Source organism: Nematostella vectensis, chromosome 2 (assembly GCF_932526225.1).
Source record: "Nematostella vectensis chromosome 2, jaNemVect1.1, whole genome shotgun sequence".
In the NCBI taxonomy this organism is placed as follows: domain Eukaryota; kingdom Metazoa; phylum Cnidaria; class Anthozoa; order Actiniaria; family Edwardsiidae; genus Nematostella; species Nematostella vectensis.
Window position 1 is genome coordinate 15,761,417 of NC_064035.1, and position 26,875 is coordinate 15,788,291.

General features: G+C 38.6%; 3 protein-coding genes across 19 annotated transcripts in view; 2 read left to right on the plus strand and 1 right to left on the minus strand.

The window, feature by feature from the left end:
- LOC5516799 (tyramine receptor 1) overlaps positions 1–16,296 on the plus strand; it is a 32,015-nt gene extending 15,719 nt beyond the window's left edge. For 12 of the 17 annotated variants that reach the window (XM_032386650.2, XM_032386662.2, XM_032386663.2 and 9 more), the window contains one exon: positions 13,876–16,113. In XM_032386650.2, the coding sequence (XP_032242541.1) occupies positions 13,899–15,005 (1,107 nt within the window). In that variant the 5' untranslated portion in view covers positions 13,876–13,898 and the 3' untranslated portion in view covers positions 15,006–16,113. Of the gene's footprint in view, positions 1–549; positions 4,273–6,539; positions 6,589–7,946; positions 9,498–9,921; positions 10,678–10,736; positions 12,287–13,875 lie in introns of those variants that run through there. The other 5 variants (XM_032386667.2, XM_032386664.2, XM_048723788.1 and 2 more) reach the window with 5 other exon arrangements.
- Positions 1–26,556, minus strand: LOC5516761 (carnitine O-palmitoyltransferase 1, brain isoform). Its single transcript, XM_032386649.2, has 10 exons — positions 26,499–26,556; positions 25,392–25,678; positions 23,932–24,508; positions 22,994–23,414; positions 22,159–22,444; positions 21,425–21,867; positions 20,224–20,866; positions 9,748–9,949; positions 191–554; positions 1–116 (listed from the first exon to the last, which is right to left on the minus strand). Exons 1-7 carry the CDS (start codon positions 26,514–26,516, stop codon positions 20,718–20,720), a joined length of 2,181 nt encoding a protein of 726 aa, XP_032242540.1. The 5' UTR covers positions 26,517–26,556; the 3' UTR covers positions 1–116; positions 191–554; positions 9,748–9,949; positions 20,224–20,717.
- LOC5516801 (BTB/POZ domain-containing protein 6-A) lies at positions 16,957–19,408 on the plus strand. Its single transcript, XM_001636754.3, has one exon. It carries the CDS (start codon positions 16,965–16,967, stop codon positions 18,273–18,275), a length of 1,311 nt encoding a protein of 436 aa, XP_001636804.1. The 5' UTR covers positions 16,957–16,964; the 3' UTR covers positions 18,276–19,408.
- Positions 26,557–26,875: the final 319 nt, after the last annotated feature.

Consider the following 26,875-nt stretch of genomic DNA (forward strand, 5'->3'; position numbering starts at 1 on the left):
TTGGGAGAGTGCCCTAGGACAACATTCAGTTTATTGGCGCTTAATTGAAAGCTGTGCTTACGGATATTTACAACAAGCGAAGGTGGATTCATGTTTTTTTTCTTGTTTGGATTTGCCTGAAAGAGAAAATAATTTTCTAATGAATCACCACAGAATAAATGTATCTATTTGTGTCTAGAGTTGTGATTACCTCTTTTTTCCTTGTTGTATTTTGAGGGTTTTGTTGAGGGTGTCAATTCTGCTGTTTTTTCTTCGATTTGAAATTTGTCTCAGAACCTTAGCTATTATTTGGCTGAAGAGTTGTTGCTATCACCTTGGTTGGATGCATATCTTCAAGACCATTCATCCCTGAGTATCATGATCTCGGTTGTGATTATTTTGCATTAGTGAGTTTTTTCGGTTGTGGGTACACGGCGGTACAAGCAGGTTGAGGGTTCAGTGGGTTTATATGAATCCAGTCATGATATAATTTCGTAATGAGCAGGTTTCGTATCCCGAATATAGAAAAAGACGTAAAGATGAGAACCAATAGTCTGTATTGCATCATGGGTACCCTATAAGAGAAAAAAAAAAGATTAGTGACAACCGTGCAGGTATTAGTAAAAGATACTGAAAAACGGCAGGATCGAAACAGAAATATGTTTTAATCATTTTATTTGTTCATTTATTTGGTACTAATGAGACAGTACGGACTTCGACACAAGGAAAGTTTATGCTCACTGCGTAAGAAACAAATCTGGCAGTTGTTTTTCTCATACTTTTGAGTGCCTACACTAGTTATCGAATGAAAGATAGTAATAAAATTGTTTTGTGTCTATAAATAAATCCCAAATAACAACACTGGCTCTGAAAAAAAAAAACTCGTCAGAAACCAAAAAGCCTAAAAATTCACTTTATTCATTAGCCTTACTTCAAATATCAGTTTTTTCCAAAATGCTTGAATACATTCGCCTTTTTCGCGGTTTTCGGTTAATTTGATTATTATGAAAAAACACAGTTAAAAGATATTTAACATAAATTGCTCCGATAGCACTGTATTAATAAATATGCTGTATAGAATCTTGCTTGCAGCCTTGGGCATAAGTGAAGAATAACAAGAGATGCCTAGATGGATGATGGATTTTATTTTTCAGAAATAGCTACTGCTGCAATTGATTCAAGGTTGGCCTCTTTTTAAGCGTGAAATGATTGGACTCAAGGGCCAAAATCCGTTACCATCCAATATAATGATGAAAAACGTTATAGAATGTCTCGGGGCCAATGCTAGCGACCTTGCTCGGATCACTGGGCACTTGCAAATATTATCTGGTGAAAAACAGAGGAAAACAAAACCCACTCAAACTTTTTTTAGTATATTTCTTATCTGTCTCAACTCCTGGCATTTTAAACGCAAATGGCGATCTATTATACCCGAACGATTGACAAAATAACACATATTTACTGCAGTATGTCCTCAAGAAACGGAACGCAGCGGTATATCCAATATACCAAACGTCAGTCACTCAATATTCACCATCTTTAAAGCCTCCTAAGTCTTCCAGTTCTTAGCAAGAAATAAGTATTATTCTCGTCAAATATAATTATCTGCTATTAAAGAAATGGTCACGAACCGAAAAGTACGGGTTTCTCCCAAGGCAAAAAAAAGTACAAAATACAAAATATAACAAAAAGTAAAAAAATTGAAGCCGCTCTCCACTCTTAGGACGCTCCTAAGAAAGAACTGAAAGAACAAGAATATTTAACTTTGATTTTTCTTTGTTTAAGTAAAAAAAAAAAATATGTGTTCGCACATTGCAGGGAATTATGAATGGAAAAATAGGCCCGACATTATGCATGTAGAGACAACGTGTCAATTTCAACGTCAATTATTTACAACATTTCAGAAATTCAAATGCTTTTTGATCATAATAAGATTTATAATGTAAATTCAAGCAACAATATATGCAATTTTCTCCAAACGGCGTATGAAAAAATAGCTGTAGTAATAGCTACAAAAACAAGATCTTTTAGCATGAGGTAGCAGATGGCTTATCAGCAGTTGGCTTCATAAAAGATAAGGAAATGGAGAAATGATACGTAATTACTCTCTTTACGCTTGTTTTCTCTGTATATTTCCTGTTAAGCGCAAACATTTTTCAATTGCCTTGAAATTATAAGGGATCCCCTACTTCTAAATTAGCTTTTGTTAGTTTGACTGTGTTAATGTGTGCCATTTTCCGCTGAAATTCTGTCGAGGCTATGATCTTCTCAGACAATATCGGATTTTTTCCGTATAGACTAAGGCGGAGTGAATGATCCCTTGTGACATAGCCTTATTAACATTTTTTGTTGCACTTTAAGTTTTTATGATGTTATACTTTTGAAGATGTAATCGACCAATGACAAGTTTTATATATTACCACAAAACCAAAAGATCTAGTTTAAAAAACATCAACAAAAAAGCGATAACCATACACAAAATAATGTTCTTTATAGACTAGGTATGTCTTACCGACTGTAAAAAAATACGGGTTTATTAAATCATAGTAGTTATTGAGATTTTAGTTCTTGTTGTTTTTTTGTGTCATACGCGTGTTTTTTCCCTTCATAAACAGCGATAATAAACACCATGCACATCTTTGCGAAATTCTCTAAAATAGTTACACAGGTCTCTAACGGCTAGCTCGCTACTCGGAATGGAGAGTTATTCATCAACATTATCTGCTTCACACAAATGTATAGCCTTTCCTCGTATGATTCAAGTATCGCATCATCATTCCGCCGTCACTAGCAAACAAATATTTTTTTCATAGCAATAACCAGGCTTATCGTTTCTACGAAAAAAAAAATTAAATAAAAAAGAATTAGGAATCTTTGGAGCATTTTTTTTCTCGAAATCTCAAATTCTGACAAAATATGAGTATCGATAAAGTAGCAGTTCTACATTTACTGATTAACCATTGTATAATTGTTGCTGTTTTCATCGGCAAAATGTCCTTGAATAATACGCATTTAACTAGCTGTTACGCTCTGTAAATAAGCACTTTGTTTTCACTCCTGGTGTTGAAAATGGCCGCCTTTGAAAATGGCCGCCAAAGCAAAGCATTGTGGGTAGAGTGGGACAACAACAGTTTTTTTCCGGTTGATAATATGATGGAATTTCAGCTACTGTGAAGCTCCTGAAAGAGTTAAAAAATTCATTCTCTATTCCGGAGCAAAGACTAGAGGTTTTGTTCCGTTCGTTCTGAGTATCTTCCGCCAGAAAGTTGAAGTACTTCTTATGTTTGCTATTAAATTTAACTCGATTTCCTCAACTTCAAAAAGCTTCTGACGTATTTTCCCCTTTTTAGTGGTTAAGTGTATATTTACAGACAAGCATAATACAACTGATTGCTGTTTTTGTAAGTGGCTTTCAGCGCTAGAAATAGATACAAAGGTGATTAACGTGGTTTACGGGATAATGCATGAATAATGTTGCGATAATTGCTAAAAGATATCAAGCCGTGAGCTGTTACACTTTCATTTGTGCAAAAATGATATTGGCTTATTTTAAAATTTTGAACAAAAACGCTTCGGGCAAATAGCATATCTTTACGGATCGATATCCTCTATAAGTATAGAGCGTTTTGGAAAGAATAATTGTTTAAGCTAAGGATGTTTCAGGATTTTTAATGAAGTAAAAGAAAAACGCGGGTGCGCTTTGCACCCTATTGTAAAACAATGTTGTTGTAGAGCAATTTAGCTTTTTTTCACTATTGAAACCAAGCTGTGTTTTTCATTTTTCAATAGGCAGTGTAGATGTAATCAAATTCGATGTGTAATATTTGACTGTTTTTTTTCAAGTCGTACCCACATTAAACAATCCCACGATCTCACATAACTCAACTCACATAACTCGAATTTAATGCACTATAACCTTTTATAAATGATCATCACCTGTCAATCATGCCGCCATGGACAGACCGTATTCGTTTATTTGAAATAGCTAAATGCACGGGCTCTCATCTCACAACAAGGATATAAACTCAACATATACTTCCTTGTTTAGCTAGTGATCGACGCGTCTTATTGGCCCAGGTCTAAGCTATGAACATGATTCGGCTTTATGTCGTTTGTAGATATGTAAACATAGTTGGTGCTTTCAAAGGCACTTAGCGAAAATAGAGGCACATCTGCTGCCAAAAGCGCTATAGACAGAGGAATACCATGCGAAACTAGAGGTGTGTTGAACGCTTTAGTAAGATTCCCTAACTTTACAATCTGTGTCGAGAAGCAATAGACGCGAAACTGCTGGTAAGTGCTTAAACTTTTGGGATTGTTTAATTGTATTGTATCGTTTAGAATTGAAATTTCTCTAGGCACTTTCGATGAACTTATTCGTCATTTCTTTAGCTCATATCTCTCAGAAAACGAATCATAGCAAGGATAGGTAGACAATTACCCAACGTATTTCATGAAATTTGCATTAATTTCCGAAAAAAAAATCAATTATATCTCTTAGCTAACAATATAAAACATTCAGTTTTATGTAAGAATAGCAACATGAGCATCATTTTAGGAAAATGGGATGGATTGAATATGCTTTACGTTATATGTTTTTTTCTCTCGTGATCCCTATTTTCAGTCGTGGGTGCTTTTAAACGATATTGTACCGTGTGAGGTACTTCGAGCTATTCACCCACGCCATGACAGCGGAACAAATAGCGTATAATTGGAGTGGTATTACAGGCTAGTAGATATATATCTAGCAATCACAGTAGTCTTCTCACAGGGTGGCCTTGGCAATTTTTTTAACATAAATCAAACTGGCCGGAACTGCACGCAACCGAACAACAAAACGCATCGAAATGGCCACTCTTATTCCAAAAAAAATGACAAAAATAACGCCAAGAGCCTTTTCATTAAAGCAAATAAAAGCATCGACTTAACGGCTTGTTTAATGATTTCATTTCTCACAAAATATATTTAGATTATAAAATCAGATAAGAGCGTTTATAATTTCAACCTGACACTTGAAAACAGTGTTAGCATTCGTATATTTGATCTTATCAAGCAGATAAATACCTAAGCTGTGGAGCGAAGTGGAGTTGTATCCAAACCAATGCAGAGAAGGGAAGAAGGGAAGAGCTACACGCTAAAATAAGCGCGGGTGTGTATGTGTGAGGTGGTGTGTGTGTGTGTGTGTTTTTTTTTTGGGGGGGGGGGGGGAGGGCGCTCGAGCTTTGGCCAAATTCAAGGGAGGCTAATGTGAAACAGTTTGAGACAGCAACAACCAAGTCGATAGAAACAACCAAATAAAACCTCCCTCATTACTAATCAATATCAAAAATAAAATACTTTATTTCTTCTCGTGGAAATTGTGGCGGCTCATAGCATTTATATTTTTATTCGACTACCAGCGACAAAACAACAAAATAGGATATCTACCTGTGTATTATTTCCTGTGTAGTTTAAAAGAAAGAAGGCCCTTAACAGGCGCGTAGTTGATGGAAGCAAAGGATACAGAACTCCCCTTTCTGCAGCATGCCTAGTGATCTTTCCTACTTTCATTACATCGCCTGACTCGAGCCTGTTCCAGTGCACCATATATGTGAAATGCTATGGCAACCATTGTAATGTAACAACGCCATCTAAACTGGAATATTGAGAGTGTGCGGGAAATTACATATTTTCTTTTTTTTAAAAAAAAGAGAAAAACTCAGAAAGTGAGCCTTAAAATAGGATAAGTGACTACGAATTACCTAAGCTCCTAGGGAATAATGACAGCTCGGAAAATCAAGCAAACGTGCACACGAAAATTATTAATCACACCCACATCTCACATTTTTTTGGAATAAGATTATAACAATCATTTAAAACAGTTGATTAGTGAATTTCGGACACGTATTCACCGCATGTTTCCTTTTATTTTTTGGTAACAGCTCGTTTTCGTGCATGTTAATAACCGGCGTTACCTCCTCGATGCCTCATAAGCTTAATGTGTATCATATCAATGATCAGCTTCTAGAAACGTCTTCTGTTAAATTAAAAATCAAATATACTTGAATTGATCAAGAATAATACAGTTTTAATTAAGAGCAGAATTATTTATTTCTGCAACTCTTTTGCTGCATTTGTTGAATAACAAAAAGTTAGACTTATTGAATTTCAAGCAAGCAAGCATCTGCTTCTGAAAAAAATGACTATTTAGTAAAAAAACGTGTCAAAAATTAACGCATAATGTCGTTTTATTTCAATGGGTATTATTTTGACAATTTGCCACCGGCAAGACACGAAAACCCAAAATGTTGGACCCGGTGAGGTTAGATCTTTAATGGTAGTGTCAACCTCTGGCTTAGAGCAAATCTTCCACTTGGTGCTTAGTCCAAATGATTCCAAAGCCTTGTTGAAGCAAAGTAGAACATAGTAAAAAGTGTTGTTTTCTGTATACCAAAAACCCCGCTGGGCGTCTTAATGAATCATTTTTAATTGGAAATTTTATTAAAATATGAAAAGAATTGTTAAAATGTTATTTTGCTCTTTTTTTTTTCAAAATTGAAATTTCCTCGGTCTCTTGAAAGAAGGGAAAAAACAGCCACGAAAGTCATCACGAAAAGCTGCAGCTTAGGGGTAAGTGATTCGAATATGGACACTTGCTAGAGATTCGCTCGTCTGACAAAAGATTGATACCAAGCCACATTTCAGATGCTTTCATTGACACAACAAGTTTAACAATCTTATGTTAGATTTATTTAGCCCCTTTTATTATTAAATAAACGCCCTACGATGTACTTTAAAGTAACGTTACGAAGAATTTCACGAACCATTTAAAAAACGCCCTACGATGTACTTTAAAGTGACGTTACCAAGAGTTTCACGAAACATTTACTAAATCTAATGTTGATTGGAGAGTATGTGTGGGAAGGGTGTTTAATGGATGATTCTACTCCTTGGTAGCAGAAACATTAGCTAACACTGGCATTATAGTTACGCGTACATTGGTTAAATATAGTATATTTTCGTACTACCGTTCTAACGCACTCCACCCCCAACACCCCCTTTTTGCCGCCTACGATCAGCATTAGCAAAAAGAGCAGAAAGTTTTTTGTTAGTGTGGATAATGTTGTTGCTATTGCTATTGCTTTGTTTGTTGTGATTTGTATTTTGCTGTTGTTGTTGCTGTTGTTTTTAGTTGTTGCTGCTTATCATTCGTTGTCGTTAGTTTTTGGTGTTGCTGTTAATGTAATTGCTGTTTACGTCATTCGCCGTTGTCAGCTATTTGTTGACATTAGTCTATTTCGTTAGATGGCGAGGATACCAGTTCTTCCTATCTCTAGTTGATTTCCCAAACGTGCACGTTCAAAAACAATAAATACGGATAAACAGAAATATATATTTTTTTTATAGCGCATCCCCAAAGGAGAATGTGTTATTACTGCAACTGGTGACATGTAACGTTCCATGTGCGTAAGACGCGAAAATAGAAACAAGACGTCGCAATAAATGTTAATGACATATCAACATGTTCTTCGGATAGCCTGTCTGAGTTCCGCCATTTACCAGCGGGACGCGGTGAGGTGGTAGCGTAATAAATCACTTTAATCAAATGGCCAGCCATAAATGGAAGGTGTAGGCTATATAAACCTTGTAATTGTGAAAATAGAGTGGTGTGTTGAAAGTTGTACTTCTAACCACAGGATGTAAAAGGCAAGTATCTGGGTATTAATGGGAGGGCCAACATACTAGTCTAGTAAACAATTGACATCTCTTACGTTATTTTTTCCCTTACCCTTGGGTAAAAGATTCAAAGGATTAGCTTTTTAGAAAGAAATATCTTGACGAAATTGATATCAATTTATTTTGCGATTGTTGTTTATCCTGAGCGCGTGCATTCTCTATACTACCTTACTATTCTTCATACTATTTCCAGTACTATCCTACCACACGTCGTTGTGGGCGGCGGGGGTGGGGGGGTGGTCGCCTAAGATTTCTTCCACTCAATAAGCATCAATGTTAGTATTATTTTGGATACTCCCTAATATTGTGTTTTGCTATAATTTTGAAGCTGTAATGTATCGTACATACTCGAGGATCCAGTGGTACTTCATCGACTCATTAACTTCACTTTTCTCTGAAGCATGATAGAAATTTACCGAATACAATTTTCTTGTATTATGATGCTGGCTTCACAATTAATCTGTTATCAAATTATGGTTGTCAAAAGTCTAAGAACCGTTCAAATTAATGATTTTGACCTATATACTGGAGTCTTTGGTTGAATAAATTAAATTTATATATTTCCATACTATGTAATAAAGTCCTAAGGAGTCACCTAAAGGGCGGACCACTTAACGTTTGAGGGGGAGGGCGGACGATTTCAAAAACAAATTTCTAGAAAAATCATACAGAATCACGAAAAGGGGGGGCGATATTTTGCCATTTTTACTGTATTTTTTATCTTTGTTAAGAGGCCGCAGCCATCTTTTACGGCCATTTTTACTGTTGTTTTTTTTTTACTTCTATTTAAGAGGCCTTGACAATCTTCTACGGCCATTTTTACTGTATTTTTCACCTCTATTAAGAGGCCTTGACAATCTTCTACGGCCATTTTTACTGTAATTTTTATTCCTGTTAAGAGGTCTTGGCCATCTTTTACGGCCGCGTAACGCTTTTAAAGCAAATAACATAGCAAATAATGTCACTTCGACATTATCCGCAAGTGTTCTTGCTGTTATACGTTGTGTATTTTTTATTTCTTGACTTTTCTTTCCCCCTCCAGCAAACCTCCATAAGCTGTACACTGTACATTGCTGTTTACCCCGAACATGTCTGCCATATTCGTTATTTGGGAAATAAAAAATTCCGGCACAGATCGAATCTTCTCCAAACAAATCTTCTCCAAATGATCCAACCCAAGGGTTTCGTATCAGACCATAAATGTCGCCATAAAAGATATTATCTTTCCATTTTTAAAGCAAAACATGTTTACTTTCCGCCCTTCTTCCTTTTTCGGTAGCTTTCACCCAGCTGGTATAAACGCACCTCCACTCCCCTGTCGCTTTTTTTTCTCGTAGTGTCTCACACACGCTTAGCAAAGTCGTCAAGATAACTGCCGCCTGTGCAATGACGGTAATCACCTGCCAAAAGTGACAGATAGCTAGAATTTTCATTGGTTCTGTCCATGTTTGCGTGTATTTGAAAGATCCTGCAAGTCGGCTTGTTGCTATTTTCAGTCATTCACTTTGTAAACATATAAGATCTATTGATAGAGTCAATTATGCTTGAAAATCCTAGTATTAAACCTTGTGATTGCTCTACATGATAACATTAACAAGAGGAGGCTCTTCTCTTGGTGGCGAGTAAAACTTGAAGAGCAAGTAAAAATTAGCATCAAACTACGCCCCATTTCAGCATGCCCCATATTCGGAGGAAGAAAGAGAGATACCCTCGATATCTGCAGATTTTTCAAAGATTCGGTTCATAGCGGAAGGTTTTAGGTTTACGAGGTTGACCAGGCGTAAAGGTACAAGCCTTCACAAGTATGTGCGCAGAGTTTTTTGCTTGTTGTAGTTCGCTGTTTGCAACATCGCTTTGTATTTTTCTGTTTTTTATTAAGTTATTTTGAATTTTAGAATTTATTTTGATATACATGATATGTTGAACTAGATATTGCTTATGATTTTTTTTCTTTTTAATTCTAACAACAACTTCGCTTTTAAACTACTTTTCACGAAAAAAAAAAAACAAAGAAAGGGGTCTATTACTGAGAAATACGAGTCACTAATTTACCTCTTTTTCCTCCATACCATCTTTTTCTAACTTTTTCCTCGCCATCTCATCTACCCATATTGTCTGCACCCTCTTTTATGTTTTGCCTCATCGTTTTTTCTCCAGTACTTGCTTTTAGTCTTATCTCTTTTCTAAAGAGTTTTATCGGGAACTTGATTCAGCTAGTCCATCATTTTGTGGGTGATAGCAGATATCGAACCAACTGAACAAGTAAAAAAATATTTTTAACGCGGGTGTAGATTTTTACTACTACAATTATTACAAGCGTGATTCTTCTTATATTTATTTTGTTTGAAAAAATTAGATGATTAGATTTAAATATTTGAACCGACATATTGTTTTTGTTACAGAAATGAGCTTCCATATTGTACTTTTTGAAACAAAGAAGTGTACAAAACGCAATATTTTTATCATATTCTTTCGCGTTGCCCAGTTATTCGTTGTTAATGTTTTGGTCGCCATCGTTATGCTTTCAAAGGCAAGTGCATACGCAAATTTGGCTTCATAGCTGCAATCGTGAATACAATCTTAACCCTAAGCCACAGCTAGAAATGGATGAGCAAAACATAGATGTCAGTCAGGTCATTTTATGCCACTTTAATACCAACAAATCACATAAAAGCTGGCTGTAAAATCATGCTGCCTTTTTTTAAATATGATATATATGTGGTTATATTATAATATTGGCACTCTTGTTCAGGAAGTCCCCTTAATATAAGGCCCAATGGCTATTGGTTCTGTCTAAACATTCCATATCTATTTGATGTTTTGCTAAATTATCAAACAAAAGCAACCCCGTCTTTTTTCTCACTCGGCGCCGTTTCCTTCAAGGCACGCCAACCTGCTTAGCAGTCCGCCTTCGGTTTCGAAGTTAGTATTGTTCGATGAAAGGCTTTCCGATGGAAGAAGACGGTATTGTTGTGTTTTCGGGTAAGCTTGATTTAAAACAAAGCTAGATTTTGTAAGATATATAGCTATTCAAACATTGTATCTCATTGACTTATTCTTTTTTATCACAACTGTTTTGAAATGGGAGAATATAACGAAAAGGATAATTCACCTTCTTAATCATCTTTTTACGCGATATATATCACGAATATATTTCATTAGTGTGTTAGGATACTGGCTTCACGTTCACGCATATTTTTTTATTCTTTTTAAAACTGAAGCGTCTTTTTGTTCTCGAACAACTGATAGAATTTATAGATTAGTGAACTAGACAATGTAAATTGATTCGGTTGAACCTTTCGTCCGTGAAACTCGGAGTTCCATTAGGGGCCCTTGAATCTGGTTTGCTTTTCATGATGATTGCTCTCTTCCTAAGCAGTGTATAAGTACCGATTAACTTCAAATCATTTAGTTCGAATAGAATATTTGCTTTGTATGTGATGCGCAGACCACACCTTGAGAGGATTAATTTCTTTAATTTCTCATTGAGTATTCAAACATAGTATTTTTTTCATTGAAAAGATACTAATGCGTTAAAGTTATTTCAAAGCGGATTGATGACAAAATTGCGGCTTTTTTACGTGCATTCTTTTCTTCATCTCACTAATGGTCACTTTTCCCCCACACTCGAGAGTGTTTTTGATTATTGCTATTCGAGCGCCGACGCTTCGAATATCGACGTTTTATCGTAAACACAAACCACAAGCGAACTATAATAACATTTCCGTCTAGTCGAACAATGTTTTCTTTACCTTCAGGGACTGAAATTGAAGGGAAGCATTTCCATATTTTCTATAAATGGGGCTCGTGTATCAACCTGTAAACATGTTTGGCTCATTTACTTTTGTTTGCCCTTATAATGGAACAAGTAAAGAAAGTTTAATTTATTGTATGTTTTCAAAGCGCGCACTTTGGAAAAGAAATATAAAAGGTATAAAAGATAGATGTTGTGTGCAGGCTGAGGAAATGGAATTCTAGCGCGGAAGCTCTCTCAGGATGACAATCAGACCAACTCAAAACATCGAGACGAACATTCACTTCCTTCTAGCCCATCTTGCATATTGTATACTTCCCTTTCTATCCCTCGTCTTCGCTAATGCCATGCACCTAATACTAAGGGAGTTTAAGAGTCCCTGCTGAGGTCGTGGGGGTTGTTATGATAAGTCCACCGGATTGCTTTGCGCATGTAGCATTTACTCATTTCTGTTATCGGGATATTTAGTTATGTAGAGGACGACGATAATCATCATTACGGCGTTTTTACTGATAGAGCGATAGGCCGATGTAGGATTTCCTGTGCTATTACAGCCAGTGTTGCCGCTAACAAGCTGCCCAGATCGCTAGTATCTAGATCACGAGTGATCACCACTCTGCGTTGCTAGCCGCTCTTTTTCCGCTGTACCTTTGTTCAATATTGCCTACGCTGTCAGTAGCAGATTTTAACGCTTCATTAGCCTTCTTCGTTTAAAGGTTTTGAGGTTACGATCTAACACATCATCTGTCGTCTGTAAAATCATCGGTAGAGCAAGCTCGCAGACTTAACTTATCACGTAGTGCCGACCTCCATAGGATCTATTCACACCGTTCTATTGTAAGTATCGGCAGATTCCCATTTTGATAATTCAACGATCACTTTAAAAATACAATGACAACAAAGTTTAGGTGTGGATTTTCGGGGTGTGCGACAACAAAGGCCACCGAAAAAAACACTATTACGTCTAGATAATTTAGATAAAACAGTTAATTGATTTTTTCCCCACATTCAAAGGAAATAGCTGGGGTTTTTAATACTTTCATTAACCTTGGTTAAAATCGATAGCAAGATAGTCCCTATTTGTGGCAAGAATCCGCTAGTTTACTATCTAAATAAAAGCAGAGGTGCGACATTTTATGTGTGAAAAATATAAAGCTCAAAACTCGTAAATAAGCCGTAAATAATATCAGAATCAGCCTAAATTGACAATAACCCATTAGATCGCCAAATTACATCTCATTACGATGTCATCTAAATGTCGTACTGAAGCGCAACAATACTTAGTTATATTACGGGCTTTTTTCTATTATAGAATATTACGCGACTTACACGTACGCCCTTCAGTTGCGCTATTCCTAACTCGAGTATGTATAGTGTATTATAGACACCGGGATCTCTCGATGCGCATTTTGTGTGCATTATACAACACAATGGCAGTCAAGAGGCGTATGCACTTGGGAAACAGCAAGTGCATACTTGTTGATAGCCTGTAGGCTTTTCTTGACACCTTTAACGTCTTAGCCTTTCATACGGTCATGACCTATTTTGAGCTGCTCTTTTGACTCGTTTTGTGTATAGACCGACTGAAATGCGTGATAGCTGTGGTGTACAATAAGCAGAAGAGCCTTATTACGAGCGCCGATTATTAAGAAAACTCGCAAGTGAAATCATTGTTGGTATCTGTAGCATGAACCCCGTACCCGCAGAAAATCACAGTTAAAAGCAGGGGTTGTAATAATTTTATTTGCTTTCCGCTTTAACATCTCAATGAATAGTTCATATAGTACTGGAACCGCTACTACAAAAAATGACAGCATTCCTCATTATGAAAGCACTTTTTAAATTCGACAGATGTTTCCATCATTTACAAATTCCGATAGGCCAAGTACTGAAGAAACAGGGTTTATCAGGCTAACATTTAAACAAAAAGTACCTTAATTTTCCATAAAATACATTCGCGGGCAAGTTTGAAAAGGTTTCGGAAAAACGTCCGAAGCTTTTCCACCGTTTTTTAATGAGAAATTCGTAGGATTTTGGAATGGGTATTTAAAGGGGCTGAGAAGTTTGAAGTCTGGTTGGTTAACCTTGATTACAGGGTACTATAGTTTACATGTCAACCACATGTCTATTGAGTCAAGAGGCAACGACTTATTGAGTCAAGCGTATATCTATTAACCCCCGAATCTTCTGGGTGATACTTACCCTTATTCTACTGATAAATACAAAAAGGCCAAATAGTCAGTTATCAGTTGTAATGTTTTTGCGTCTCGCGCCACTATTCTGATGTAAATAAGCTTGTTACTATTCACCTTCTTCAGTCTGCTCTAAGTCTTTTTAAAGACGCAAATCGAATTCCAGTTTTTGGTGTATTGTATTATTATCTTGTTCTACAGAGTTATACTAAACCTTGTTCTTGTTGATTTCAGGTACGATTCAGCCCACCATCGCGATGATAAATGTAACTGGGGCGTGTCCAAATGAAACATGGTGTCACGGAACACCTGCCAACGTGACTATGGACCATGCACACCAGCCGCTGCACGTGGTGTTTAAGATTTTCCAAGCGATGATCACCATCCTTATCATCATCTTCGCGTTACTGGGCAACATACTTGTGGTGTACGCATTTTGTAACTACCACAGGCTGCGCGCTAATGTGACCAACTATTACATAGTCAGTCTGGCGTTCTCTGACATCCTCACTGCGGGGCTGGTGGTGCCATTTGAGCTCGACCAGACTATAAGAGACGGTATCTGGACTCACGGGCGAATCACGTGTCAGTTATGGACCACGCTGTACCTGCTGGTTGTACCCGGATCGATCATTAACTTGTGCGCTGTTACGCTCGACAGATTCATCGTTTTGCACATGCCATTGCGGTACACGACTATAATCACGCCAAGGAAGGCTATAGTCGCGATAGTCTGCCTATGGACATACGCTCTGGTGACGGCGTGCCTTCCTGTGTTAGGGTGGAAGGACCAGAACTACGACTACATTCTGTTCAACGCGTGTTACTTTCCATTACTCCAAGAGTACGTCATGCTCATCAACATCACCAACTTTCTCCTGCCTATGATCTTTATGGCTGTATTCTGGTCCTTAATCTTTAAAATTGCCAAAAAGCACCAGAGGCGCGTCAAGAAGCTAGAACGCAGTATGTCCATGGTAGAGACGACAATGTCGCTTAGTATCAACGGCAATGAAGCGCAAAATGGGCGACCAAGTATGAGTGAGGGCGGCAAGAAGAAGACGATCCGTAAGCACCTGAAAGGGTCTAAGTATATCGCTATCATAGTCGGGACCTTCTTTATTTGTTGGCTGCCTTACACATTGTTAAGTCTTGGAGTATCTATTTGCGGGACAAAATGCTTCCGGGGGACACCTCGGGAGGTCCATAATATTCTTTTGTTGATGGGCTATCTGAATTCTGCACTGAATCCGTACATGTACTCCTTTCACGATAGACAATTCAAAGAGGCATTCAAGAACATTCTGTTCAACATACAAAGCCATAAAGTGTGGGATCTCTTACGGCGCGGCAATAACGAATGACATTCAAGAATGTATTCTGAGGCTTGAAGAAGGCCTTTTCACGAAGGAATTGCTTAAAGATGAATCTGAACACACAGACGAGCACCTCTAGTGCTTATCCACTTGTTGAGCCTTACAAGTGGACACACCAGTCATAAATTCGACTATGTCCTAGATATTTAGATTTGTGACATTCATGCGGCCTTATTACACAAAGGAAGAATCAACATTGCTTCATGAAAAAGTTCACTCAAACTGAAGGGAAGAAGGTGCTTCGTTGCAGAGCATCAACAGAGACGTTTCATAGAGCTCAAAGTATTTAAAGTACATAAAATAGTGTCCTGTCTGAAACAGGTGAAAATGAGCGCCTACTACTACGACTGGCAAGCGCCTGACGACCATTTATCAAGTCTGCCCCTCTTAATGGATGATCACACAGAAAACACTGTCTATTTTCGTGTGTTGAGATGGATAGGGTACAACGCTGTTTCTATTACTCACAGCTAAAGCTTTACACACAAACAGACATATAGAAGAAAAGATTGGATGGTCTGTATTGACACTCGATGACACGCTCATTGTACTTTCTCAAGTGTAAAGTTTGGCCATAGGTCGGAATCTTTTTTTATGATATTGTATATGATTATGTACATGATTATCGGCCATCACTTCATTTCCACCTAGTTAGACGATGCTGCGCCAGATCCGCGTTTACTGTATTCGTTGCTAAAATGACGTTCTCATGGTAACCATCGAGGATATGATAATGCACACTTATCAGGCGCGTAACTAGGGTGGCACAGGGAACGCGCTTACCCCCTTCCCCCTCAGCAGTCTTTTTTCCTTTAGAATCGCGAAATCTAAAACGTCTCATGTGTCTCTTCCTGCGCGTCCCCCCTTGTCAAGTCCTAGCTGCGCGCCTACAAATAACTACATTGGTCAAGTAATGAGAAAGAAACATGTGATGTCTATATGTAAAACAAAAAAAGAGATGTTTTTCCTGCCAATAATCATAGTAATATATTATTTTATGAATTGTCCATAAAAAGAGGAAAAGCGTTTTTATGAAGGGGTATGTCAATGTATCAAAACTTAAAAGTTAATTATAATTAAATATTCCTCATCCGGAGTCGTGTGGTTACGTAGACCGACGAGCGTCTATAAGGAAGAAGGGAAGGGAAGACCCTAAAATCCCATTTAGACAGGGAAAACAAACAAACAAACAAACTTATTTTTAGACCGCAGCATAGCCTCCTTTCTGTAGCATATCTTCAATGTAAATGATTGAATTAAAATTTCACCCTTTAACTCATCGACTCGTGGCTATTTCTAAGCCTACTCTCTCTACTCTATTTATTTTTTATTTATTTACTTTTTACCGCCCGTCAAAGATTTTTTTTCTTGTTTGGCTTGAGAACCGTGTTAGTGTTTTTAAAGAAATCCAAACTTGCTGCGATTCTGCTACTCTGGGTGTTTCACCTGAAATTATCTCGTTTGGCTTTGGAATGAAAAGATCCTCGTGATGTAGTTCTTCTCATATCCCATAAGATGGTTTACAAACAAACATGGCGGCCAGGGTGATATCAGCATTTTAAGTTCTTATTTAGCCTTTGCATTTCCTCACAAACACAAAAAAAAGAAGGAAAAACGCATTGCCAGGAGGTCTCTTTGCATTTCGAATAGAGGTGGTGATATATATACAGAAAATTTTGTCTCAAATTAACAAATAAACTACATGAACGACAACATAAATTGTAACAATATTTTTCTTATGATATAGGTGTAACCAACCACTGAACTGCACTATCAAAGTCACCAGATTTTATTTGTGTAAACAGCAAATGGATATGGTTAAATTTTGTTTTAGCAAAACCAATACAGATACCAGCAATCGAGCACCAGTCCTTTCTCGGTCCCCATTGCGTCACCGCTAGCTCATTCATTGAAAAATAATATCACTGATTCTGAATCAAAACAAAGATGGCGTCCCAAGTGGCAGGCATCGACTTTGAAAAGTGGCAGCTAAAAGTCACCACGGTTCGTGAGCGAAATGAGTTCATGTTCAACAACGAGCTTTTGAGTGATGTTCATTTTCTGGTGGGTAGTAAAAAAGCTCGAATTCCCGCTCATAGATATGTTCTAGCTATCAGTAGCCCTGTTTTTTTCGCTATGTTTTTCGGGCGAATGGCGGACGACACGAAAGAGATCCCAGTTGTGGACACTGAAGAAGAATGTTTCACGGAGCTTTTGCGCTATGTCTACACGGATAAATGCTTGCTGACGTTGGATAACGCTTTAGGAGTTCTGTATCTTGGTAAAAAGTACTTGTTATCGGTCCTTGTAAACAAGTGCGCGGCGTTTGTGGAAAAACACTTGAACCCCGACAATGCACTCACTGTTTTGTGCCACTCGCGGTACCTGGGAGAGAAGTGTTTGGAGGAAAAGTGCTGGGATATTATTGATGTCCACACTGCTAAAGTTTTGCAATCTGAGTATTTTGCTGAGTTAGATATGGAGACGCTGTTGTTGTTGGTTCAAAGAAGTTCTCTTAGCGTAAAGGAGATTTCCCTGTTCCATGCAGTGAAGTCCTGGGCTGAGGCCGAGTGCTATAGAAAAGACATAGAACCAAGTCCCCAGAACCAAAGATCCGTTGCAGCTGAAGCATTGAAGTATATTCGTTATCCCGTTATGTCCCCGGTGGAGTTTGCTGACGAGGTTGCACGCTGCGGGCTACTTACAAGCGAAGAGACAACGAGTGTGTTTTTATTTTTCCTATCAAGCTTTGAAACCAAAATCTCGTTTACTAATGCCCCAAGAGTACCCAGACCTTTGGCCGCTCAAAAGACGTATAGATGCTCCCGCTTTAAAAGCTGCTGCGGAAATGACTGGTTTTGCGATACAAGAAAGCACGATGGAATCAAATTTATGACTGACCGCCGCATGTACATAAAGGGAGTGGGTCTTTATGGTGCTAGCAAGACAGAAGGGGACTATAAGACAACGGTTGAATTAAAAGAACAGGACAGAATTCTCGCTCAGACTAAAGCAACTTATTCTTCATTCACACACGACTTAGTTTGTGACATACTATTCGATGAGAGTATTGCAATAGAGAAGAATATAGTTTATACGATAACAGTTTTGCTTAAGGGACCTTGCTCGCTAAGTGGAACAAACGGGCAGCGTGAAGTTCTGGTCGAAGGAGCTAAATTCACATTTTTAGAATACACGAGCCCTAATGGTACTTCACTATCTGCAGGACAGATACCCGAAATAATTTTTAATTTTTGATGATAGAATAGCAGAATTTTTGTGTGTGTGCCAGGTGGCGTGAAACAAGCGTCAGTGTTTAGATTATATATTGAAATGTGGAAGTAAGAACATGTAGGAAGCGAAATTAGATTTTTTTATTCTTTATGCCCTCGGGGTGCTTTTTCAAAGAGTCATTTAAAAGCATCGGATGCTTCTCGCTTGTTGTATATCTTGGATACCGGTTAATATTACTAGAATACAGAAACTTTATGGAAATGTTATTTGATTTTTATCGAGACCTTCGACGGCTTGTGTTACATCAAACTTCCAAAATGCAAACATTTACAAATGTTTACACCTATACTACAGGTTGTTTTAAGAAGGCTTTGGAGTAGTTTGCCACAAAAAGGTCACTTAAATTTCTAAAGCTGGTACCAACCAGTGAATTTTGAATATTGAATTATATGCTAATTCCTATTTAACTTTATAAATAACGGTAAGGATCACACGAAAATGTCTTTTCAAAGAAATTCAGCGGGAAATGATAGTATTTCAGTTTTCTTTTCCTTTTTCTTCGTCTCCACCTTATTCTCCACCAAATATTCTGTTGTTATTTCTTATATTTAACTTGTATTTTTTGTCAATATTCAAATAATCAATCCCGGCTTTGTTCGAAGTCATTTGCATTTTGTTTTTTCATTTGTTTGTACACTGTAATCTTTCTATGTATATATATATTTCCAAATTTGTAAAAAATGTATCTTGGGAAACCTTGTGCTTCAAAAAGGTTATTTTTACTGTTTCTAGAGAATTTCTTCATTTATTCCCTTCCAAGGTAAAGAAGTCTCCTCTTGTTATCAGGTTGTCAGGGAAACGTGATCACTTCATAAGAAGGGAGCAAGGAGAAATAGAAAATAGAAAATATGAATTTGCTTATAGGTGGTAGTCATCCGCTAGCTGCTATAAAATATTTTAAAGATTAGAAAACGCTGTGTTTCCATTTATATTCATCTTAACCGGCTTGCTGATACAAATTAACAGTTATGAAAAGTTCGCCAGTCGTTAGATCTAGATAGTTTGACAAAATACTTACTTATGTAAAGACATAGAGCAAATAAATGATGTGGAAAATTCGACTTTGGAAAAAAAATAAAAACTTTTTTTTTCGCAAAGGCCAGTGTAGGCGCAAATTCCGGGGACTGTTTTACACTACATACAAGTTTTAAACTTTTTTTTAGATTTTGTTTCACTGCTATTTCATAATCCAAAAATGTTCATGGACTTTCCAATCCCTTCGCGGCCACAGTTCCACAGGAAGTCTTTTTCTCAATACTACCACCAGCTGCAATCACGTGACATTCCACAGCCCTGTAATGGCACATATTTTTTAAGGTCACATGGGTTGCGTGATCAGACTTGCTAAGGCGAACCAATGCGCATATTGGCGCAAACCCGTGTTGCTTGCACGCATGCGTCTGTGGGCAATTTTCTGACCGCTCTGAAATTCAAGAACTTGTGTGAAATAAAGGGTCCCAAAGGCACTTCCTTACCCTAATTTTCCGCGTCTTTATTTTCGCTAAAATTTTATCAGCACATTTCGCGAGTCTCTAATTTCGCGATCGCGAAGAAAAATTGTATTTGTGGGGGGTTTAAATTAGCGAATTTAAAGTGACTTTTTTCGTTTTACCAAAAAAAAAAAGAAAAATGAAACAGGACCAATATTTTGAAGCAAAACCAACACGTTCCTTTTAAAAGTCAGTCTTATAATCCTTAAAATTATCTTCGGCCGTATTACACAAGTAACAAATGTTTAACAACCTCTATGTAAAGACTGCTCGTGCAAGTTGAGCTTTTGAAAAACTGAATCACTCGTGAAAAAAAATATCTGGCATACACATGAACAACGTTTGATCTCTTGATCTTAAATGGCGATGGTTAACAATTTTTCTGTAAGGAAAAAGTAAAAAAAAGGGCTTAAGTAACTTACCAATGGAGTGCGAGAAGTTCCACAGGAGCAAAAATGCTATGAAACAGCTGAACTTTGGCATAAACATCGGAATAGCAAAGGTATTTGTTTCTTTGACGAGTGATTTCTCTGTGACGTAATTTAATTAGCGTAGTATATAGCGCGCGAATGACTTGGGTTCGAATAGCTCTTCAAACAAGGCCCGGTGTAAATACTCATCATACAAGCAAGGGAGTATATGTTGTACCATTCAACTTCCAAACAAATACATATGGCAGAAAATGATCGTTAGGTGCCCTTCAATGCTCCTTTTTATTTTTTTCCTAATCTAAAAAGAAAATTATCCTATGATACGGCAAGTATCAACTCTAATTTAAATTCTTGATAGGTTTTAGTGTGCAAGTTTAAAAATGTCAGAGTTGTGAAACATTCTAATCCAAAATTTATTGGGATCAGCGCTACATCTGAGATTAAAAAAAAAATTATCAAAAGTCTAGGTCCTCAATGGTCCTCTGTTATTCGTGGATAATATTGTAGACTAGGTCGAGTGCCTTGTTGAGCTCGTTGAAAAACTCCTGGTGCCGCCCGTGGCTGGGATGTTCAGCCCCAGTGCTTATGGTGATACTGATGTTGTTATCGCCCATTAAGTAATGAAGAGCCATTGCTAAAACAAAAAAGACCACAGGCGTAATTTATAGTAATAATAGTGGACTGCAATGTACTGAAGTTAGGACTTATAATTTAGGGGGGTTTTATACCTCAAAATTTATAAGAAATTCTGTAAAATTTCCCCGAAACTCACCATGTGGTCAGTTCGTGATGTCCTTGATGCTCATGTGAAGTTTAAAAAAATCTACCTTCAATCCACCTCTCCATGTAAAAGAAAAGTCTTTTGAGGTATAAGAACCCTATATTATAAGCCCTAACTATTGTACATTGAAGTCCACTAACAATACGCTTGGGCTACCTGTGATACTGACATTTATTTGAGGAGGCGGACGCCAGTAGGGCAGGATTCTTTTGTATCTATTTGTTTCCATCTCGTGATAGAAGCTTAGCGCAAAAGGGTGTCATCTTGGTGTTTGTCGGGCAGTCCACCCACACTGGAGATAGGTCATCATCTACTTCAATCTATGTATGCTTTTGAGGTGACAATGATAATTTCTGCGCATGCAAAAGAGTTAAATAGTGCAAAAGGGTGCTATCTAAAAAGAATACTCACCATCTTTTCCTAAAAGACACTTGACACCCACACGCCCTATTGCCTCGATAGCAGGATTCCATCCAGGATTCGACACAAAGTTTTGCGCAGTTGCAGGGGGGAGGATGTCAACTGACGGGCCCCTAAAGTAATCCACCATCCACTGTTGTACGATTTGTCGCAAGCTTTTCTCTGGGCTAGCCTTTCGGGGCAGACGTGTTTTTAGACCAAGGACCCTGTAGAGAGCGTCTAAATGCCACAAATAAACGTCCCCACATTTGTTTGCCATGAGATCGTCTCGATAACCCTGAATTGCTGCCTTAAGCAGCGGCTTTAAATTCCTTTTTTCATTTCCACCTGGCATTGTCTCTTTATCATCCATACTGCGCGAAGCAGAAGTGATAAATTCTCTCATGGTAGCGTTGTTAGTTTCCATCCAGGCTGTACCCCCATAGCGATAATGCCTACAAGGATTGAAAACAAGCGCAATATTTTCCAGCCAACTTATTATCATCATAATTATCATCATGATCGTCGTCGAGATAATCACTATTTTTTGTCGTCATCGTCATCTTTATCATATTTATCACGTTCGTCTTCGCCGTCATCGTCATAACCATCACCATCATTGTGGTCGCTTTAGATAACCTTTTGAGAATGCCCAGAAGATCATCACATCGTGATTTTCCTCCACAATCATACTACTACCTCACCTCCGGTTAAAAATAGCGATAATAATAATGATAATTATTTACCTGAGGTTAACAATCTCGAAAACTTCCATGGACCTGCCGCTCATACGCAGTAACGCCAATTGTAGAGCTGTGTTAAAGGTTCCTGCCGGACTGACTCGCAGCTTAATTAAACTTCGGCGAGATATCCCGCTTCGCAGATTAAACGTACTAGGTACCAAGGGCGCAAAGGGCCCCGTGCCCTCCCTGGTGCGTAAGTATTTGTCGATGCGTCGTCTGTAGTGTCCATCTGCGGTGTCGTCCCATAAGAGCATGCGTGGTGACTTCAGCTCACGCAGCTGGATCTGGTCTAGAACATTCGATAGCTGTTTTCGATACACTTTATATATTATTGGTAGGATTTTTTTTTTGCTGAAATCGATAGCGAATTGTGTGGGGGGAAATCTTAGAACCAACTCTCACAAAAAGGAATGGGGGAGGGTAAATGGAGGGGAGAAAGGGTAAATAAATAAAGAGGCTTTCAGACGGTGAAGCTACATTGTTTTTTCTTATTACTATACCCTCATTATGGCTACGCCCTTGCGTACCGTCTAGACCCTACCCTTATTGCTACCCTACTTCACATTTCGTATTGCTATCCGAACCTATTTCCAAATAGCATCACTTACTACTTCGTTGCCCTGGCATTCGATTTGAAATTCTCACTACCGCCACTATAGATTAATCCACAAGATATAAACCATTGTCATCATACTAGCTCTACACCTACCATCATCTCTTACACTAATCTTTCCCCAAGCTCTTTGCCATGTAATACCCCACCACTAACCCATTCCCTACAACTATCTTTTTTACTTATTTCCCCCCATTCTACCTTAAAATAGAGACCGACAATTACCATGTGTCTCGATATTCTCCTCCAGCACGGATCGTAGAATTTGCTCCTCTTTCTCTAGGACTTTCTCCACAAAAGCAGACGCCACTGTGCCCGTTACCCCAGCAAAGTAATTCATGAGGAAACCGGCCACGCCGTTCTGAAACACAACCAGGCTGACGCTCTTGTCGTACCATCTGTTGAAACTGTTCTTTGATTGTACACAGTAAAGAGTTTCATTTGCCAGTCGAGGAGAATCGTCTGGGTCCAGTGAGACTACAAACAACGAGTCCCTAATTACGCATAAGTTATAAATATTGTTGTCGCTTATACATTTAAGCCCTTGTTCCTCCCTAAAGCGATCAGCAGACTTCAAAGCAGTTAAAGCTCCAACATAAAGCGCCGATGAGGTGTGCCTTGAATGGAAGATTTTCTCGAGCTGACGCTGCAAAAGAAGGTAATGAGAAAACATGTTCAATGAGGGCACGTTAGTTTGCCTCTTGAAAAAATATAACTTCTCATAGTTGTGCCACAACGGCATCTTTCAAGTGCAAGGGCGGATACAGGAAATGGGCGTCACTTGTGGGCCCCAGGCGTCTCCTTCATCCCCCTTAATATGTATTCTTCGTACCCCATGAAACATTAAAAAAAATTTCTAGTAGAATTTTCGTAAGCTTGATAATGCGCTTTCATACGATTAGTCATCTGAGGTTGATCGATTCCCTGGTCTGGTGTAAACGATTTTATGAACAGTCCAAGATCTACATGCTAATCGAGCAAGTGTGCTATGGATAGTAACACCGTAAAATTTCCGCACTCAGATTTTGATCCTTCGTAAAACCCTTTCCAGGCCACGAATAACTCTAAAGAAAGGCAAAGCGGCGTTGTGACTCAAAAGTGAGCCAAATTATATTGGTCAAAATGACCAAAATCAGTTTAAACAAGCACCAACTCTAACTCACCTTGACTTCCTCGTAAGTCGGCATGATCTCCGCCCCCATAGCATCCCGTCTCACGAGCTGAACTTGATAAAGCCTACCACGTAACATCACTATCACGTGTCTAGCACGTGCCCGAGGCGTCACGTGTCTCTCCACATGATCACGATGGACTTGCAGAGATGTAGCGAAAAGAAAGCTATACCATTGCATTGACATTGGTTTCGAGCGCCGGTAAAAGTCAGGGCCTATGTCAGCGGAGGAATAAAACTCCCGAGTCTCTAAAATTGCAAGAATGAGTGTGGTTGCGCGGTGTACTATGGGATCGAATTCCATGCTTCGTTGAAATGGCATGCTTGTATCAGCATGGCCACATTCCTCGTCGCTGTTGATTGGTGATGCATCCATAGCCAAACCATTTGATATCGATGAGCCGGGAATGCACCTTGTGCCTCGTAGTATAATCGAGTACGAGACCTGCGCCTGCGATGGCAGCTCAGCAGATTGTAGGTATGGTTCCTCGGGACGAAGCCCAAATCTGTCATCACATGACGCAGGGCAGTACCACAGGCAGCGGCCTTGCTTGGTATCGGCAACCATTCTGTTGTTGATGTTAAGTTAGGCTACATTAATTATGTATTTTGCGGGGGGGGGGGGGGGGGGGGGTGGAGGCAGAGGATGTTTTGGCTCGTTCTTTTTTCTCGTTTATTTGCTGCCCCAAGGTCCATACAAATTCACCCCCCCCCCCCTCCCAGTCAATAAGCCGAAGATTTAGTCCCCCACCCCCTCCCTCTCTTCCTTAACACGAAATGTCAAAGTAAATAATAAATATATGACATATCTATGGAATAGAACACTATAAAATATGTTTGACTGTTGGCTACCTTCTATTTCTAATAACATACCAAAATTGAAAGCAATCGGTCTTGTTGATCGTTGATCGGAGTTTTAGGGGTCATTCTGGGGACTTTGGTTAGCTCAAAATTAATGTTTCGCAATATATGTTATTTTTATTCCACGGACACGACGAAAAAATTATTCGAGAAAATTTTATTTTTTCTTTATAATGATGGTATCAAATAGTCCCCGGAATGGCCCATAAAAATTACGATAAACATATAACCGATTGCTTCTATTATAAGTATATTTGATTAGAAATAAGGGGTAGCTAAATAACAATGGTTGCCTAAGTATCGATTTATATTAGGGGCGATTTCAAAGTAAGTAGATAACAGTGTGACTTAAAATAAAAATACGCCAAGATCTCAGAATTCCTCTTGTAGATTTTGAAAGTACATCATCCTAAAGTTGGTTTTTCGAAAATTTCCCTAAAGCGAACAGTTACAAATAGTGAATTTTGCCACGGAAACAGTAATAGCCTAGAAAGTGAAAAAAAAGGACACCAACAAAGAAAACATGTTTTGTAGGCCAAGGCAAAAATAATAATTGCAATTCAAATAATTCACTATGATGACAGTCCCTACCTGTCGTGAGCCCCGCTGACGCCTAGTATGTAGAATAAGAAAGAAAGAACCATGTACACAAGCTTGCTAGCGAATATCCAGGCTGACGAACCAACCGCGCGGCGACAGAGAAACCGCAACAAGGAATCGTAAGATGGTGTGGGTGCAATTTGCAGGTATTGATCCCACTTGTAAAATCGATTATGAAGATCAGTTGTTGTTGCTTCCTGCATTGGAATGGGCGAAAAATCGGTACCAATCAGGGTAGGCGTATCCTGGCAAAATCTAACCGTTTTGCAGTCTGTTTCCTGATGAAAAAGAAGCAAGGATAAATCTTGTTAAAACCATGACACTTGATGAAGATTAATCTTCCAGCAACTTCCAGGCGCCCGCGGTAGTGACGTTTGGGAGCAGCCGCAAAGTACCCTGGATCTTTGTGCATGCCAGGCGCGCACTCAGGATTATTGGCTGAGGGTGGGGGGGGGGGGGGGGGGAAGGGGGGGGGGGGGGGGGGGTTGCGCAGTCGTAGGTATCACATGGTAAAAGAAAAGTTTTTGAAGATTTCTTAATAAGAAATGACCCACTTTTGGCTGCCAAGGGGCCCGCACCATGCGCACCCCCCTGTGTACGCGCCTGACTTTCCTATTCTATCTAAGGAGTATAGGTTTTTTTAATTACACCATAAAAGTACCGCCTAAAACAAAAGTTACGTAGTATAGATAGCTGGTGTACAGTAAGACCAAGAGCCTCGCCTTGCCTCTCATTACGGATTATTTCTGTAATGTGGATGGCCCTATTCTTACTACTTACGGGACAGTGGAAAATATCAATTTAGGATAAGGAACCCCGCAAGGTAGGTCTAGAACGCCAACATAACCACCGTGCATTAGTAGATTTAATCATTGGTAGGGTCGTAGCTGTGTTTCTGGAGAAAAATAACTGGTGAAGGAAAAACTGCCTTAAACTCAGATAAGTCTCCAAAGCTCCTTTTAGACCCCCCGCATCGCATTCCATATAATATGAGTATTCTTTGTACCGGGAATTTACCCTTTCCATTGGCAAACGTGCACATGCCCGCTGTGTAGAAATTTCTTACTACTAGATATCTGATAAAATACAAAGACTTACCGCTGTATCATGAGCCATCTCCGGACGACTAGTGGAGGTCGTTTCTTTTGTGGCTAAATACTCACGATGCAAATTCAATCCTCAGTACCTGTCGAAGCATTCAGCCGCTTTTGACCACAAGTAAAGCTTAGGCCGCAAACAACGGACACGGCTCATGCCCTTGGTGAGACATGAGTAGTTATAAGTGTAGGGAGGTTTTTATTTTATTTATATTTTTTTATGTAGAGGAATAGTGGAGGTACGACAAGCATATCAAATATGTAATAAACATTCCGGTCCTTGTCATGCTAGTTAATACCTTTATGTACTTATTTCCGTATACTTCCTATATACCCTATAGCGGTTTTGTGTGTTCTGCGCACTCTAAGGTACTAATA